This window comes from Lichenostomus cassidix, chromosome 11 (genome assembly GCF_008360975.1).
Source record: "Lichenostomus cassidix isolate B80296 chromosome 11, HeHo_3.0, whole genome shotgun sequence".
Classification (NCBI taxonomy): Eukaryota; Metazoa; Chordata; class Aves; order Passeriformes; family Meliphagidae; genus Lichenostomus; species Lichenostomus cassidix.
The window spans coordinates 8095236-8115038 of NC_139492.1; the positions used below are offsets into that span (position 1 = coordinate 8095236).

Here is a 19803-nt window from a genome sequence, read left to right on the forward strand (position 1 = left end):
TAAGGAAATGGTTGTGCATTAAGGCTATCAATAAGTCAACAATCAATACTTCAGTATTTCAGTAAAAATACAATGCACCCTTTATAACTGCTGCTGGCCTCATCCTTCTTTGTCAAGCTCAGCTCCTAATAAAAAAATAAGTCTCAAAGCAAGAAATGAAGTACATACTATTTCACAGTCATTAAGCATTTATTTTAAAGTCTAGACCTAACTGGTCCCCTAAACTGTAGATTTTTGTTTTTCAATTGTGTTCTGACAGGGCAGAAGAGTCAGGAATAAAAAGGACAGAAGTTCATACACAAAATTAATCAAGCAGGTCAATACGTAAGAGCAGCAAAATAAAGAAACCTCAAACAGCAAAGCCCCAAGCAACTGCAAATTAGGAGCTGGTTCCATCTTTATCTCCAAAAAGCATCTCAGTCAAAAGAAAACAAAAAAAAAAAAAATCCCATCAAAGCATACTAACATTTGGATTTTAATCCAATTCATAGATTTTAACTGCCTGCACAGCATCAGTCCTGCACCATCCCTCAACACATCCATCCTATCAGTTTGATCAAATGAAGCCAAAGGCAGACTCTGCAGAGCATGAGTTTTGGACACCCACTGGAAAGCGAGACCATCAGGCCATATTGCTCTGCAAATGCAAATGCTTTAAATTCAGTTAACTCTGGCTTCCAAGTCAGAGCCACGGCCATAATGCTGAGCCACCACTGTATTTCTTGGCAGTGGAAAAAACCCACAGTTTTTGGATGCTTGGAGAAGCTGTGTATGTCTGCAGAAAGGTTCAGGGTATGCTTTACAGGAAGAAATGGCGGCAGACATTGATCTAACTCTGTGAAACCTGAATGTAAAAACAGGAGGACAAAAACAATCAAATTGATCATTTTTATCTTCACAGCCTAGTAAGCTCAGTACTGAAATAGAACTTCATCATGGAATGGCTAAGCCAGCGTAATAGCTTGGGTAAACAAGCCAACTGAATTCTCCATTTTCTTCTCCGAGTCTGCAAATACACAGAGGGAAACAGAGAATGATTGTTTCAGAAATCCCTCCACAGATCCCTTAAGTTTATTTGCTAAAACCATCTTACATCCCTGGGGTTTCAGCCATAAACAAGCACAGTGCATGGCTGGGAATTTGGAAAGACTTTTTGCTGGTATTTTGAAGTCAGGACATCTGCATCTTGAGGTTGAGCTCTGCAAAAGCAGCCAACGCTGCAAGTCTGGCAGGCAACACAGCAGGAATACCCAAGTCCTCACAGAACACGGAGCAGTTTGCCAGTACACAATTCAAGTTTGGGAGCAGGGTATACACCCAGCAATAGCCTAGGCCAGACTTCTGACCATTAGGTTTTGCTACTTCATCTCACTCTCTGCATCAGGCACACCCTAAATAATCCATCTCAAGTGAGAGTCACCACACTACTAAATACTGCTGCATAAAATGATTATATTGTGTAGCAGGCAGTAGCTGTATTGACCAAAGTTTTAGCCTATGACTCTATAAACAACTGCCAGCTTAAAGGGTTTTTTCATGGCCACAATTCTGGCTCAGAGCAGCAACTAACAGCAGTCTTTGCCCAGTTTCTGCTCAGAGAAGTTGAACATCTCCAGACCAGACTGGTGACAGCCACTGCAGCTGTCTTAATGATAAAAGGCTAGTTTCAGCAGAACTGCCAGTGGACAGGTGTTTGTAGCACAGCTTCAGTTTCTTGTTTCAGGTGGGGAAAGGTGCTCTGCTGACAGTCTGCACCACAGCGGCAGCCAAGGACTGCTCAGCACTGCCAAACTAGAAAACTACTGATGGAAAGAAACAACCTTCTTTTTCACAAGGAGGCCAGCTAAATGTTGTCTAATGTTGCTCAAGACTGTGAACAAGAAAGAGGTCTGAGAAAATAGCAAAAAGGAAAACATCCATATGAGCTTCCACTACAGGATCTCACAATCTTGTGAGAGCCAGTGATAAATGCAACTTTTAATTTTCAGCTGAAGAAACTCAGGCATAGGAAGGCATTTCTTGAACTCAAAGTCAAGCATGACAATCATGACAAAAATTGGATCAAAATCCAGCTTTCCCAATTTCCTGCAATGAAAAGCAGCTGCCACAGAAGGCCATTTTCGAAGTAAATATATGCATCAGGGGGTGCCAGTCAGGCAAGGATCCAAAAATTCAAGGGTCAGGTGCTATTCAATATTTGAATCAGTACAATAAAATACTGCATAAATATTTAAACTGGCACTCTTGCTCCAGAATACTCTTGGAACATATTTCAGCCACTTGCTTTCAAAGTTTATAACACACTCAGTTTTGCTCAATCCTATCATTCCAAGGTTTGGGCTTCCTTCTGTCCTGCAGAACCTCTGAAAAAAACCCATTCCCTGTTCATCCACAATACATCTGACAGCAGTTTGCTGGTTTGATTTGAATGTGCTGCTTTCAGTCAGTGAGTACAAATAGATAAATCTCAAGTGCTGAAATACTATATCCTTGGGTCTTTATGAGCTCTTGTTCTAAATCTGCCCTCAGTTTCCCTGAAAAACCCAAATAGAAAACCAAACCCTGAAACTTCAGAACATTCTCCCATTTTTGCATCTCATTTATAACCTCTGGCTTCAAAAGCTAATTGCTTGGGCTCCATTTCAGTTGTTTTATAGCACACAAAGTGTGCTATAAAACAACGTAAGATGCAATTTGTCATCAGACACAAACCGTGGAGGACGCACATTTGCTTAGATCTCAATACAGATCTCAAGAAGTCAAAGGCCAGGGACAAATGCATTTTGATATTCCATGTGCAGTTGAAACTCCCAATTGTTTTAGCCAGTCATTAATATAAGTTATGAGCTTGCAGGGCAACATTTCCCTACTGTCAGTCACTATCTGTGCTGCCGTGCCCAGCACGTACTTTTAAACTACGTGACATTCAGTGAGCTGGAAGTTGCTGTAACTGGAGGGAGAAGCCAAGCAGACGTGCATTGCCAATAACCTACCTGGCTGCACACTAACAATTCAATACATTGAATTGCAGCTCTGCTGGAGATTCCAGTCCTCAGATCTCCACAGATACACTCAATACCGATTTGCATGAACCTGCTCCTATTTCAGCCTTTATTTCCCTGTGCTTCTATGTCCTGGGCCTGTCAATGTACCTAAGCTCTAAAGTAGCTGAAATGTCTCTTGAAAATAAAGTCCAAAAGTATTTTAAAAGATATTTCAATAACACATCCTAAGAATCACTAAGGGTTTTTGAAATCAACACATCTAGCTACCAACCACAAAAATTTGACATTACATCTGACACCCGCAGAGCTTTGCTTCTACTACTGGTAGCAGCAACTTGTTCAGCAGATGCTTCTAGTTGCACCTGGCCAAGTTCAGAGATTAACAGTAAAAACAAACAAAAATCCAGACCCAAACCATATCCAAAAACCAAGGGACAAAAGACATCTCTTCCTTTCCGTTTCGCTGGGCTATCAGAAGTAACAATTAACTAAATCTTTGATATTAACACAAAAGGAAGCTCTGATGATCCCACAGGTAAAATTACTCTGATGCAATGTACCCACAGGTAAAATTACTCTAATGGAATGTACCACAATATATCAAAAGGCTCTGAATTCATACAAACACTTCAAAAGGCAGCACTGCACTTAAATTATTTACACTCACAATGGCCATGGAAGATTCCAGTGGAATTAGCTGTGACACTGTCAGTCTGAGTAAGTACGATTTAGTCTGTGAAGCTGTGCCCATCAATGAATGCTACATTCATTAATTCACTGCACTGATTTCACAAACGGTATTAGGAAGGCCAGAACTTCAGCCTTTCAGATCTGGCACTTCCCAGGGCCAGCAGCCTTACACTAAGTAGCATTACTGTGTGACCACATGGAGGCCTCTGTCAGAACACAAGGTTGCCACCTGTGGTACTGACATGGTGTCACTCTGGATTTGCTCTGGAAGCTGCAAGTTCATTTTTTAAAAGATAATTAGTCAATACTACACAGCAAGGCCAATGATCCAGTGCTATAACTACTACTATGAAACTGTTGTTTCAAGACGTAAAAAACTTGAGTAAAATAAATAAGTTCAAGAGTTGTTTAAACTCTGAGGTCCTACCTACCTACTTTCCCTGCACAAATTCACATATTTAACACAACTCCTCAGATTCTTAATAAAGTGAATTAACTACACATTTAGCTTACAAAACCAAATTGCAACGCTCTGGAAAATAAATTGTCAAAGACACAAAAAGCCCTTTTCTTTAGTCACACATAGTAGAGACTCAATTTCACTCTCTACTGCATGCATTTTCTATAAAGCAGTGAGGAACAGGATACTGGTCATGACAGTTTTCAATTTATCACTCTGGAAGTTCAGTTAGGAATAGGATGAAATCAGCAAGCCATTGCCTTTGACACTAGAAAGAGCCTCACTAATGGGAAGGCACAGCCTGTGAAGGCATGGACAACCAGACTCTAACTCCTGCACCAGATGCAGTGCAACAGTGAGTTTTTGCCTGTATAAACTGCTTAAAGTCAATTAATCAGCATATAAAAGAGCACCAGCAAAAACCATTTTCATTTCAAACAGTGGCCATCCTTCTCCTCTTTCAGCATCTGATTTTCCAGTTTCAAGCTTCCCTGGTAAGGTTCCTGTAAAGTATCAGGAAAAAACCCTGTTTTTTCTGGATAGCCATGACCATCCAGACTGCTTGCCACAAGACAAACATTGCTTTGCAAATCCCAGTACCAATGTGTGTTCTTTCCTGTAGATGACACCAACCAGGGGTGCTGAAAGTAAAAGGATCCACCTCAGAGGTCTGCGTAAAATAAAAGGATTTAGAAACTCCCCCAAGACAGCAAGATGAACCTTCTCTGGATCCACAGGGGCACTTCCCACATGCAACATGTTCTGCTGAACTGTCTCTGCAACAACATGAGTCTTTGAATTGCGCTTCCCACCTTCCTCTTGGAATATGTGGTTTCAAGCAACATTTGTTGCCAGGATGCATTGCTAATACATAATATATTGGCTGGAAATTAGTATTTAATCTCCGACAGAGAAAATGTTACAGGCAATTCTTCAGAATCAATGCATGCCGAAGAGTTTGAGGAAGAAATTTTTGAGGACAAACAGGGCAAACCTACAACCAGGAGGAGAAGACAGATCTAGTTGAGACAGAAAACTAAATCCTGCCCTTTAAGACACACTGCAGATTCAATCCCCTGCAGGAAGGAGATCTGTTCTGCTATTCTGCTGCAGAAGAATGTTACTTCTCAAAGCTTAGCTTTGGGTATTTATTATAGGAATAACTTCTGACTGATGAACAAGACTTGCGTCTCTTTTCCTGGTGATGCTTTGCAAAAGGCATTCCATTTCTGGCACTGCTGAGGACATATGGACTCATATATAATGTTTCCTCCCCAAATCCAGCACCCCTAAATATCAGCAAGAACTATCCAGCCTTCAAAACAAGTCCCAGACTCTTTTCACACAGAGGACTGCCCTGCTGACTCTGTGGACTCAATATACACCAGGGGGCAGGAAGGCCTGGAGATTTGCAGCTGCCTTCTGACAGCTTCCAAGAGATACAGTGCTGGACACAGACCAGTTACCTGCTGGAGAAATTCCTCAGAGAAAATCCCAAAGCAAGGTGAAAGCAAATACAGTAACCCAAAGGAAGGAAGGAAAGAAGAAGAGCTTACAGTTCTGCTAGAGTTACTAACAGGGATATAACTGAGTGACAAGTTACCATCAACTCTTAGCTAAAGATTTCACACTACTAGTTGATGGGAATCATTCCCAGCTCAGCTTCCCTCAGTGCTCCAGCAACAAACCAGAGGAGGTGTCCACCTTGAGAGCTTATTTCCATAATTCATTAAAAAAAAAAACAAACAAAAAACAAACCCAAACTTTTCCTCAGATGAGGAAAACAAAACAAAACAAAAAATGAAGAAACCAAGAGGACATTAGAAAAGGTAGAGAATAAAGCATCTAAGAGCATGAAAGCACAGATAAACAACAAAACATTCATTGTAACATTAACTAATTATGCACAGCAACGTCATGCACTTCATCTTACCAGCAAATATGAAGCCAAAGCATCAACCTCAAGTCAAACAGCAAAACAAAAATAAAGAAGTGATATTGATTCACAGTATCTGTTGAGTAATCAAGCTTCTTACCATTAGCAATGAGTTCCAAATTTTCTGGATAAGCCATTTTTAACCTTGGAAAAATTAAATCATGATAGAGGGGTTGAAACCCTGAAAGAAATACAGCAGGGTTGGATCTATGAAAAACAAACAACCAGAGTACAGGGTCCAAATGTGTAATTCCACAGTGAGACGGATCTGTGCATCCAGCTTCCAGCATTTTGCTTTCAATAGGACCTAAAGATGGTCATGGTCTCATTTAGTCAAGACAATGGCAAGTCTTTTGACTAGTGCATTAGGAGTTATTTCAGATTCATTAAAACCTTCAGGTTTTTGTATCTACTTACCAGACAGAGTAAAAGGATTTAAATATGCCATTTTCTGCTACAAGCCTTGAGGCAGGAAAGAAATAATGAATGTTTCAGAGTTACTGTATGGTAACCATAGCAGACAAAATCAATTACTGCTCAGAGGATCTGGAGATAACATGCAGGTTCTATCATCTATTTGAAATGTGATTTGTTTTTTTCCCTCCACATTTTCTCCCCCATTCTCTTCAGAAATTTCTTTTCTCATACACTAGAATCTGGCCCAAAGAATCCCACTGGTTTGTGTTTAGAGATAAGGATTTGTCATGATACTGTACAGTACTTCCACCTATGCACGCCCATTTATCCAAGATTAAAATCAAATCCTTCACAGATTACTACTTCTGCCTTTCACACTGAGTTTGGCTACACCAAATATCATTATCAGAAAAACCAAACAACCTAGCATTATCAACAACACTGTGTAAACTGAACAGATACCCTTTAAAAAAGAAACTGCAGGACAGACTTGGGCAATTGTCAAAAGCATGTGACATGGTCTGGGAACACTTCTGGGATGAATAACATTTTAAAAAAGGAACAAAGTACGAGCTGGTACTTCAAGTGAAATAAGTGTTCTAGAAAGGGCAGATCTTGAAATCCAGTTCATATAGGTCTGAACAAAAAGGAAACAATGTCTGTGTAAATTATGTCCAGCTCAAAACCAATAAAAGGAAATAAATTTTAACATCGTCTGTAATTGGATTGTGGAACTTACTGCCACAGGAAGATGGCAATGCCAAAACCATAATGGGATTAAAAACTGACTCAGTATGTATATGGATATTGACAGTACCCAGAGCTGAGTTCAACACTGAAATTGTGGAAATAAATATTATTCCTCATGCTTCAGGATAACCAGTCTCTAACTACTAGGAAACAAGGTGAAGCCTAATAAAGCAAGTGGGTATCCCCATGAACATCTCTGCCGTGTTTCTCCTCCGAGTTATCCAGTGCTGACTGAAAGCATGCAAAGGCAACCAACCTGACAACTTTGGTATCAGCTAAACCTCTATCCCTGAATCAAGTCTAGGATAGCCAACTAAAGGATTTAGAAAGGTTTAATAAAGCTGCTGAAACTGAAACTAAGCACTGAGGTGTTTAGCACTACCTTTCCTTGTTCATCAGCCTTTGAACAGCCCTTGTGTGACACTGGCAAACCTTCCCTTTGCTCCCACAAACATACCACATGTGACTAAACCTCTCTCCCCTTTCCTACCTCCGTCCCACAGTAGACCCTGAAGGTAACAGGGAAGGTAACAATTTCTGGATTATCCAGAAATTGATACTTGAAGACCATAGTCCAGAGAGACTTCCACTGCAGTCACACCAGCTAGCAATATATTTCATTCCCCCATAAAGTTATTTTAAAACTAGATCTCTCCAACCTTCTCAAGCCATTTTTACCAAACAACAATTAAGCATGCTGCTCCAATAAAGTTTAAAAATTATCTATTAGTTGTGGCTCAAAATGCTGCATAAGCTTTTGGTGAAACCATCAAGCATCTTGCATGCTTGCTGAGATACAAATATTAGAAAGGTATGGAAAATATCCAACTCCCTAAGCTTCTTTCAGTCATTTCCACATGCATGGAAAACCAATGAGACATCTTGCAGTAACTGTTGTTTGTTTGAACAGTTTAATTTTTTAGCTCAAAGTAAACAAATAACTCTTTTCCACCCAAAAGGGTGTCAAAGCAGAGACTAAAGTGTGGGGAAGAGGTAATACATGAATTCAGAGCAGAAAGGCAAAGGGAATGAATGCAACTGGAGTAAGGAGAAAAAAATTAAAGTGGAAAATGATGAGAAATAAAGGATAGGAAAGAAAACAGGAGACAGTGAGAAGTTGTGCCAAAAATCTGAATCAGTGAAACAAATGCACGTATCCTTAGTTCTACCTCAAAAGGCTGCAACTTTCTTTTAGGAACGTATCTTGGCAGGAATAAGGATTTCATTTTTACTTCAAAAAGGAAAGTTAAACATCCCTGCACACAACCCAAACATTTCTTCCACAAACTGCCAGATTTTCAGGCTGCTGTTTTACATGGGGAAGCGTAAGTACATCCACAGTTTGATGTCCAGTCATTGAGAAACAGTTGACACACTCTTAGTTAGCGACTGTTTTAAACCAAAGCTTGATAATGACTAGGATTAAGATTTTGGATGTAGAGTCAAACTGACTAATTACTACAGAGGAGAGGAGGGCATGCACAACAATATACCTGTGGCCTTTCCCAGACTGCTAAATTACGCAAATGGTTTAGTAATAAACCCCAGTGGAATTCATCAGTGGAGTAACACTTTCAAGAGGCTTGAGTAAATGAGGGGATCTTGAGAGGAGGGGAGGGAGTTGAGAGCTGCAGCAGCTGCTGCTTTTCCTAATAAATTTGATTAACTGCCTCACTGAAAACAGAGTGTCCAAGGTTTTTTATGCTGTTTGTGACCACAGGAGTTCGGTGAAAGAGTCTGGCCTACTCACATTACAGATTTCCCTTGTGGAAGAGTGATTTGGTCTGTACAGCTCACAGCACCATGAGGGATTAGTTGAGAAAGATGGTCAAGACAATGCTCATGTAATAAAGACTAGCAAAAAAACCCACAAAAACAATAGCACAGGAGAAAGGTAACAAATTCACCTCTCTTATAGGTCAGCTCCAAGCCCCTCTGTCTCATTTCAGACATGATTGCTGAAGATCACAATTCTTTTTTTCCTACTGCAGTTAGGAAACTTTCTTTCCTTCTCTTTTTCAGAAGAGCTAAAAAGCCGTATTGATTTAAATAGGTAAATGTTAATTTTTTGATCCCATACCTATGTGTGGGCTTAAATTCATTAACCCACTGCAACACTGGGACTAAAAGTTTCTGCCACCTGTGAGAAGTCCCTTCAACAAGACCTCAGCATGGCTGTGAGCAGGGCTTCCCAAAGCCAAGAGCTTCCACTTCCAATTTCCACACAGGCACTAGAAGGTCATAGCAAGGTCCAAGGAGAAAACTGGATTGCTTTAAAAATAAATATATAGAAAACAATAACCCCCCTGCAATTGTGGTCTTATACTGCTACTACACAAAATGCTGTTCATATATTAGAAATCTCCTTTACCTTCTTGTTAATTTTTGACAATTCTTTTTTCCCTTTAATTGCAACACAGATGAACTGGGTTCACTTCTGTGTATAATCAGTTCCACTGTGAAATTCCAGCACAGCCCTGCAAATCTTTTATTTCAGTGCTATAATCAAGATACTGGAAAACTCCAAATCCTCTCCTATTAGATCTATGATTTGTAGTGGTTTAAAAGATGTTACAAAGCAAAACAGGAGTTCTGCTTTGCAAAAGCTACATTTGAGCCTCAAATAAATAAATAAAACCATTTCTTTAATCCAAGTAAGTGCTCTATGACATGATATGTGAAGAAGGCAAATAGCCAGGTTGGAAGAATTTGCATCTCAGCATTGTTTCTTCTCACCAATCTGTATAAGGGGAGAGATTAAACCATTCTGCTAAATCTTTCCAGCACCATGAAAACACCAATTCCAACAATTCATTTGCACATGCTGAGCACACACTGTCTAGGTCAGCAGTCAATACAAGACCTCAGCGAGCACTAAATTAATGGGACAGCGTGACACTAAGAGGTACCACCTTGCCAGAAATGACGTCCTCCTGGGTAGATGCAACACAGATCCTGAAAGTCATTAATAATCCCACGGTACTTCTTGCAATAGTGACATTGCTACAAGTAAGGTCTAGGGGAAATTCTGGCTCAGATCCTCACATCCAGGTTTGCTCCTGAGTTTCAGCTATGAAAGGATCCTGCACTGCTACCAAGAGAAGCAGAGATGTCTACACCTCAGCACAGGGGAGGCTGTGTTTTGGGCACGTCATGTCCAAACTACATTTTATACTGTATTTGCTCCTTCACAGGAGTATGAGTTAACATTCAATTAGAAACTGGAACTATTTTCATGCAAGGGCAGAGCTTGCACAGCAAAAGAAGTAAAACAGGGGAGGGGGAATGAAGTCAAGCATTATGACTCAAAATCTGGTATGTTTTAAGATGTTTGAAGTATCTATTACAAAAATATTTTTTAAGTCTACAGTTGTCCTGATTTGAGATGCAAAGAACCTATCTGGATAAAGCAGATAGGAAATGTGAAATGTGCCAGGATGTAGCAGAATTTAAATAGATCAATAAATACAGCTACAAGAGTACCCAATTTTTCCATCTCATGACCTTGCATTAGCATAAAGTTCAGAAATATCTCTTTCATACCCTCTTATTTACCCATGATGAAAGAGAAAGGCAGATCACGTATCTTCTCTCCCTGTTCCCAGCCCCTTAGGGTTAGGAATCCATGATCAGAACCATGATGAACTGGAAGATCACCACATAATTATTCCAATTAGTATGCAACCAAGCAAACAGAAAAAATTTAAAATAATTCAGTATCAGAGAATTTACTGAATGACTGTAATCTGGCCAACTAATGAAACACCTGAGTATTCTACATTAAAGGTACCATGATTTGGGGTTTTTGGGGGTGCACATGTTTGTTTTTAAGGTTAATTAAGACCAGGGTAATTTTAAATTGCACTCAACGATGCCACTAAAGCAGTAATGAAAACTAGAGGAAACTGCTGCTTAGATGTAAATTACAAATGTGAGGGGAAAATTGACAAGCAAAGAAACCAAAAATCATAAAAACCCCAAATCCTCCAGAAACATTCCCAATGTTTTGGGCTTTTTTTTCCTCCTCCTTTTTTATTTTTGATAGTGTTATTCACTCATCTACCTGATACCAAAAGGAAGGGGGCATTTTGCTTTTGTTGGGTTTTATTCCTTTTAACTTAAAAACAAAACAAACCCCAACACCCCATGCTGACTATCAGAGAAGCCTGCACTCTTAAATCCTAGTCACATCCCAATCTACACACAAGTTGGCACTTCCCAGGGCATCCTTTAGTCAGCACAGGCCTTGGGAGGCTCTGGGCCAGCCTGTTCATTCAGAGGGGCCCTGGGAGACTGTCAAGTGTCAGACAGGCCACTGATCCCTTGGCTTCCTCACTGGGGCTGTAAACTGCCCAAGGCCCTGCAAGCCTCATCACCCAGCAGAGAGCACAGGCAGGCTGCAGTTTATGTAAAATTGTTGCACGTTACTTAGAAGATGGAGACATCAAACACATCAGAGATGAGCTGAGGAAGTTTGTGTAATTTATATTTCCAAGGTCCACATCCCTTAGCTCCATTTGCTGCATGTCAAACTACTCATTCATTCCCCACCACTGCCTTCTTCCATTGTGTGCAAACTGCCTCTGGCCACATTTAATTACCAGGATATTTATATTCTTGATTTACATGCCTAAATGTGTACATTAAGGCTCAAATCCTGAATGCAATCAGACTGCCTAGGCAAAGAAAACAACATGGTTGGATACTAGCATGCACTAGTAAAGGGAAGACAAAAAATTACTTAACCTTTGAAGAGAGGTATTTTTGGAGCCAAATATTTCTACAGATTTTGAAGAACTCCCAACTATGATCACAAATAGTATTTTTCATCTGGGCTGCAGCAGTGCAAAGAAACCAACAGCTAATGACCAACCCTTAAAAAGACAAGGTCAAAGGTTGTCCTCTTGCATTCACCATCATGGCTCTGCAATGGTTAAAAGGTCCCCACAGCTGTGCTGGCATCATCGATTAGGGTGAACAAGGAAGCGACAGAAAAATAAAGCCACCTTAATTTCAAGCTCCATTAGAACTGAAGGACTTGGGGGCGGGGGGGAGAAATCAATGTTTGGCAAATGAGAAAGGACAAAATCTGCAAAAGGAAAAATGCATTTTCAGGCTAAGCTAATGCAAACAATGGATGGTGAACAGCACTTGAGGTTGGCCCTTTAAGGTTGTGTCAGCATTTCCATTTATAAACTCTGATTTCAGTTACACTCCAGTAGATTACCACAGGCTTTGGTATTATTCTAGCAGATACCACAAAGTATATCACAAATGGTAACATAAAATAGCAGTAAGAGCTCAATTGTTGAATAATGCACCCTTTCAGTACCTGATGTCAGAGTAAGAGTTTTTAAATTGTGAGTCACACACACACACACAAACAGAATATACAGGGCTGGGGGAAGCATCGTGGGTCCCAGATTCTACCAACACTAAAGCAGAAGTCAAAGCTACTTTTGATACAAAACCTATTACAGCATTTTGAAAAGCTTCAAAACATCCCACATACTTAATTTCAGTCTCTCTTGCCACTTGGACAGATTTCAGTCTAACCCTCTGCCCTCATTTAGATAAAAGCTCCTTCTTCTGTATCTGGACCTCCAGAGAGCTACTCAGTCACTACTCTGAATATCCACACCCAGAAATCAAAATCAAACCCTAGTATGCAACCTTTCAGTTGTGCCTAGATTAGAAGGCCAAGGTGAATCTGTTGTACAAATGAGATAATTCAACAAAATCTTCCTTCAGTGTAATGGAGCTAGCCCTTCACCTCCAACTTTCTAAGCAGATAACCAAGGCATGCAAGGAGAGCTTGTGTCTGCTTCTAGTATTCATTTCACAAATCTGCACAGAGCTGGATCAAGGCTGAAAAATGAGAGCAAAACCATTTTTTAAAATTACAGCCAAGACATTGGACTTAGATTTTTCAGAACAAGCACGTGGGGGACCAAATCTAGTATCAAGCCAATGTGACATGTTCAAAACACAAAGCCCACAGTAAAGCATAACATTCACTGTAACCAGTCAAATGACCTTTGAAGGACTAAATCAGGCCTTGATCTAACAACTAACTCCTGCCTGGTAACCCAAAAATCAGTTTGACAGAGCAGCACCAAATCTCTCTCTGACCTCCATACATAAACCAAACAGCACAAGTGCAGGGGCCAGGTCCCACCTCACGTATTACAGTCACACAGCCTTTCCACAATCTTGGAATAATTCCTCCTCTGGCTGCCATTACTGTGACCTGACAGACAATCTGCTATCACAGTGCTCACTAGAAGAGGACATCATAGTTTGCATCATTGGAAGAGTGAAGAAATACCTTTTCTGAACAGAATGTCAATGTTATGTTGACACACACACACCCCATTTTGGGACATGGATTTGGATGATCAAACCTTACCTTGAATTTTTAAAAGCCAAAAAGAAACAAACAAAAAGACTCAAGCACACAAATTCATGCTAAATATGAGATTAAGAATCACTGGACTAACATTTAATTTTGAAAAGATTTTGCCAAAATAGGGCATTTTGACAAGAAAAATCTTTATAAACTCCTGACGTAAGAATTATTATAAAACAGATTTACTGCAAAGTGTTTGTAGTTCTGCATGCAATTTAAGAACACAAACTTAGAAATAAGAGAGGAAAAATACAAATTTCTATAATTTAATGGCAAGCCTAGAATCTTTTACATAATCTTCCCAGCCTACTGCTCTAGTGGGAGACATTTCCTGGACTCACAACCCTTTTATGTGCAAGCAATCTACATTTTACAACTGATAAATAATTCAGATAATTAATTGAGCTGCAATTTGGTGCACTTTTTAGTCAGCACTATAGACCATCATTTAAAGAGGTTCTGTACAGAAAGTTCCTCTTGCTCGTTAACCCAAGCTAAGACTTCTATTAAGGTGAATTCCTAGATTCTCTTAACACTTTCTGAATGTCTTGCACCAGCATCCTAGGACTTCATGCCCTAGGATGCTCCCCTCTGATTTTTCTTGCTGTGTTTTACTCTCTATATAAGAAATAGGGTACTTCCTGGCATTCTCCTTCTGCAGTGCTGATTGCCATCATTTGAGAGATGAGATTCTAGCATATCTCTCTGTGCTGGCCTCCCACAGGCTGCTAGAACAGACTGCACTGGAAGAAGGAACAAAGACAATAACTAAATGCTTTAGGTAAGAATGCAGAAAAACTCAAGCAAACTGCCAGAGAAATTTCTGGATGCAAAGGAGTGACGTGGGAACACATGGCAGGAAGTCCAAGGAGTATTTAATGCTGTAAGAGCTTTGATAGAATTTAAAAGTCAGCAGAACCCTAAAATTCATGCAGTAAAGATTTAATCATATTTGTAGCCTTCACACAACTGCAACAGTCAGCAAAGGCTAAGCATTAGGTCTGTGCCTCTGGCACAAGTGCCCAAATTCACCACCTCCTCTTGTGCTGTGGTGCACAGAGGCTGCGCCAATGCAGAGTCCCACCACCACTTCACAGGGGAAGAGGGCACAGACCAGCAGTTTCAGGTGCTTTCCTCAAAAAAGTTTCAGTTTCTTTGTCAAATGATGCTGTAAAGTATTTATGAATTGATAACACCACATGGTCAAACTAAAGCTTAAGGAACACATATATGAGGAACCACACACAAAAGAATAATAAAAGTGTTAGGTACTCTCACGTAACTAACAAAATCTTAATAAAAGCTATTCTTAAAGTGTTGATGACATGACTGCATACCAGAACCTACAGAGGAGTGAAGATACCTGTCCATATTCTAAGCAAGTAACGTTCAAGTACAGAGCACTGTTGACACCAGCCAGCTCCAGGCGTGACTGCAAATATCCTCAGAGTAGAGGACGATGTTCTACAAGACAACATAAAATCCTTGCACATGTCAACTGCAAAAACAAGCAGGGACAAAACATTTAAAACCGACACTTTATTCATGTGCCTCCAAGACGATCTAAAATGGAGCCCCTTGCCCCTTAACCCCTGCAAAATCACTTTTAGCTAATTCACTATGTTTTTTGCACATGGCCTGCAAAAAAATTTAAGATTCAAAGCACACAAGTGTTAGGCCTCAGAGATGAGTTGTTAGAGCGATCAGTGATTAAATCACTAGTGTTAATCATGATTCAAAACAGCAAACAGGGAACTTTGATTTAAATGATTGATTTTAATCCTGTTTCTCATTTGTACTTTTTAGCTGTTTTCCTAAAGAAAGGGCTGAATCTTATTGGCTGATATGGCCATTTAAACACATTGATTTGCAATTAACCACTGGTTTTATGTTAAATTTTGAGCTTTTCCTGAACAGGAGGATATATTCAAATATTGACAAGCGTGATTAAAAATATGTACTGGAGATAAGAAAACATACCAAGATCACCATCAGAATATGCCATAATTACCATTTCAAATAAAGCTTTGTGATCTGCTATAATTAAGAAAGAAGAAGATCACATTTTAATCAGGTAACTAGTAATAATATAAAAATGTGATTATTATGCAATGATATCCATTTTCTCATACACCACAAATCTCAGCTCCAAAGAGTCAAGCGCTCCACTGCTTCTGGGCTTGAGAATCTACACTCAGATTCTTCTTACAGCATAAATGAAAAAAGGTAGAAATCAAAGAATTAACAGCAGTAGTAAACCTAAAAAAAAAGTAAAAGAAAAAAGAGGCAAGAGTTGTTGAAAAAAATCTAGACAGAATGAGGTCAAGAAAGACATGTACCAAGTTTAACATCACCAGTTAGAAAGACAACAACATCAGAAATTGGAACAAAGGAATAAAATGGGAAAAAACAGAAAGTGAGCAATGCCAGTGGTTTAGAGCTCTCACTCCATGATCAGGCAATACATAAAGTCTCCAGAGAGCACTGATTTTTAGTGAAACAGAGGCCTTAGAAAACGAGTTAAATAAGTCTGCCTGAAGACAGGAGACCACAGAGCTCCTAACACTAGCATGAGATTAAACTAAGGGCCCTCCACCCAAAATGGATGGCACCAAATGCTAAAATAAAGCATACATTAGAAAAAATGGGGTAATTTCACATGCCTCCCTTCCCCTTCTGAAGTAGTTTAGAGCATACTACTTCTGCAAAAAAAGAAAGAAGTGCTTACAAGTCCTTTGACCCTCCTAAGTGAGCCATCTTCCAGAAAGGAGAGAAAAGATAAGCTTCAAAATGATTGACCAGTAATTCAGACCGTTGCCTTCAATGCAACCCACAACATCAATTCCGTTACCAGCTCTCAACTGAGTAATGAATACTGCAGGTTTCATCATGAAGATATTCTACAAGGGCAGGCAATGATCAGAAAGCAAAAATAGGTGGGTCATTATAATATCTAAGACATTTATAGCGAAATTTACAAAACTAAATCATCTGGTAAAGCATATGAAACATGGCAAATTCAGTCTACTACCAAGACAAGGTCATAACATCTGAGATACAGTGAAAGACAAAAGCTATACTCACTTTTGCTTGTTGACTTAAATGCTCCCTATTTAAACACCTCAAAATTGCCAAGTGGTTCCACATGTTTTGCCAAACAGATAAAGAAAAAAAAAAAATCTCAAAACTATGAGGGAGGGGTATCCCTGGGCAATTTAGGCTTGCATAGCCAAGAAAGACAGGTCCACAAAGGGAGTAAGTATGTACCTAGCTTCTCTTGACTTCAGCAAGAATTTGGAACTTAAAGTACTTCTTTTGATCTTGGTACTTAATGCTGCTTCTCATGGCTAACTCTGGCACTTCCTCTAGCCAGTGAACTAAACAGAGAGCAAGGCTATCTCCACAGAACACTTCAAACAGCTTTGAACCACAACAAAGGAAGAGCAGTGGCAAGGGCAGTGTAATTCACACGTCAGAAATGTCCCTACCTGGATGTCAGTGTCCTTCACAGGTTCAAGAGGCTCAAATGTAGTAGCTGCACTTAGACTCTCAAGTCGTTGAGAAATGTGGGATATATCAAGCCCTCTAGACCCAAGAAGAACCGATCTATAAGGAAGAAATTGTACAGATATGAAATTAGTATTGAACAGACAGAACTCTAAACCCAGACTCATTGGCAATATTTAGGTCAGCAGCTCGCCATGTACAGACAGTGCTCCCAGATGTGTTATACAAACTGCACAGAACCAAACTTCGAACAGCCCTACGTCTCTATCTAAACATCTCAGCCCTGCTGAAATCTTTCTGCTCTTCCACTGCAGTGCTGCACAGCTGCCAAGTCCTTCCAAACAGAAAAAATGTACACCACATTGGTAAACATCTTCAGCAGCAGCCAGAGCAAGGTACTGCATTTTTTGGCTTTAGTGTCCAAAATCAAGAACAGTAGCTCCTCAGACAAATCCTTCAATTATCCCATTATTTTTTGGAAGTGGGAGAAAGGTTGGAGGAAAAATAAAAAAACCACAAGCTTTGCAGTCATTCTATTTCTTCCGGCAGGACTCCCCCCACGCTGGAAACGAAACCCGTAAACAGCTTCCACCCCATGTGCAGTTTCCAGTGTCAGCTCCGTACTTACGCCTTCACATCCGCAGTCTCCTGGGAGGTGCGGGTCAGAGTGCGAGAACGCAGGCGCTCCCCAGCCTGCTGGATCTCCTGCAGGTTGCGTTCTACGTGCGGGAGCTCCGAGATCCCTTCTGTCTCTGCTGCCAGCTGCTCTGCCTGCTGCAGCAGCTCTCCAAAGCCTTCTGTGTCCATCTCTGCTGCAGGTTTCACTCAAGACACACAGAAACCTTCAGAGAAAAACGGAAAATTCTTGCTCAGCTATAAACAGTTTCTACATTTGTGGGGTCACAGACAGAGTGGCAAGAGAAAGTCTTCTTAACAGGATACACTGTCTATCCTCCCCAGGCATTAAACATCAAGGAAATCCTTTCAAGTGGTCCCAGAGAGCTTTCCCTTGCAGGACTACCATCTATGGACCTGTCAGAAGTGGGATGCAGATGCCATATCCCAGTGAATATTTTGCCTTGATACAAAGGAGGGCGAAAGCAGAGAAGTCCCTGTGAAGAACTTGGTGTTAAAATAGCTATAAACTACTTGCATACACTCATAAACAGATAGCTTGGAGAGCTGGGCTCCATGATTGTGATGGTCCTTACCATTCTGTGATTCTATATTTTTATATATTATAAAGAAAGATGCATACACGTGCAAGCATAGGAATATAGGAGGGCTGAAAATACACATAAACATTAAGTTAAATTAATAGCAAAACAGTCAAGCTATAGATGCACATAAACAGCCATAACTAGCTATCTATTAAAATGTATTACTCTGTATGTCTTTAACCCCCAGCCAAAAGAAGTAAGTTCATGTTGTTCCAATGTAGAAGACCTGTGTCTAAATTCAATGCCTGCAGAAAGTTTTACCAGTGTGACAATTCCTTGCATTGACCCAATGACAGAACAATTAAAGAAACTAAAGCACAAGGCAAGGGATGTAACAGAAGAGACATTAAATGCATCGTACAGTTCTAAATTCAGAATGGAACCCATTATTTTTACAGAAAGAACAAAAGTGTATGTGCTTGGGATCACTATGGAAAAAGACATGTAGCTGCAATGGTGTCCACATTAATGAAATATGAAACCCAAAATCTCAATTTCACACGCCATATCATGGTTTGCAGCTAAACCAGCTACATGTGGTGAGCATCAGGCACCTCTGTAAAGCCACAGAAGAGCACAGAAATCTGTGGTGCTGAATGGTGCAACAGAGATGGAAATCTTCAGTACGGCCCCTCTCTTGTAACTTTTGCACCCAAAACCAGAGGGCCTGGGATGAAATAAGACAAACCAGATCTCAAGCATCAACTCCAGCTGTTTATCATTTACTCAAAAGAAAAATCAGTGGAGACTATCTGGTTCAAGGGAACCCACTAAGAAGAAAACATGGATTTTTACAAATCAACAAAAGCCTGCAGTTTGAGTATTTCTTGGTACCCCTCAACCATACCAAAGCAATTTTACAGTACAATTTGAACATTCTTCACATTCTCAGTCTCACCATCATTCCCAAGTACAACTACCCAGGAGCAGTAGCAGTGCTTTCCTCTGTCTGGACAAATGATTTAAAAGCACTGCATGATGATTCATTCAGACATATGCAGTTTGAGAGAGGAAATGATCCCTCCTGCCTCGGTGCCAGGACAAACCCTAACAGCAGCATCCAGGAATGGAGAATTTCATAAGCCCTCCCCACACACTTCTGGAAAGCTGGGGGAGGGAATACTCGTATTTGCAATGACTTGTTAAGCAGGTGAGATAGCAGAGACCGGATCTGTTTGAACAGATTAGCGTGCCACCGAGATGGAGAGGAACAGGGAGGAGGAGGGTGGAAATAAGCAGCTTCATGCCCTGCAATGCAGTACAGAGCATCTTTCCAGTGTTTACTTGCAATAACTCAGATGCACCCCTGCCAGGAACAGCCTCTGTTGGCAGACACTGACCAGAATAGCCACACTCCTGTACATTTAAGAACTGATCAGATCCTCCAGGAGCAGTGACTGCAAGAACAA

At 40.3% G+C, this 19803-nt stretch overlaps 1 protein-coding gene across 4 annotated transcripts in view; it reads right to left on the reverse strand.

The window, feature by feature from the left end:
* NUP93 (nucleoporin 93) overlaps positions 1-19803 on the reverse strand; it is a 77507-nt gene that overhangs the window by 54002 nt on the left and 3702 nt on the right. For all 4 annotated transcript variants that reach the window (XM_085071745.1, XM_085071750.1, XM_085071746.1 and 1 more), the window contains exons 2-3: positions 17803-18016; positions 17156-17273 (exon numbers count right to left, since the gene is read on the reverse strand). In XM_085071745.1, coding sequence (XP_084927871.1) covers positions 17156-17273; positions 17803-17981 — 297 coding nt within the window. In that variant the 5' untranslated portion in view covers positions 17982-18016. The remainder of the gene's footprint in view (positions 1-17155; positions 17274-17802; positions 18017-19803) is intronic.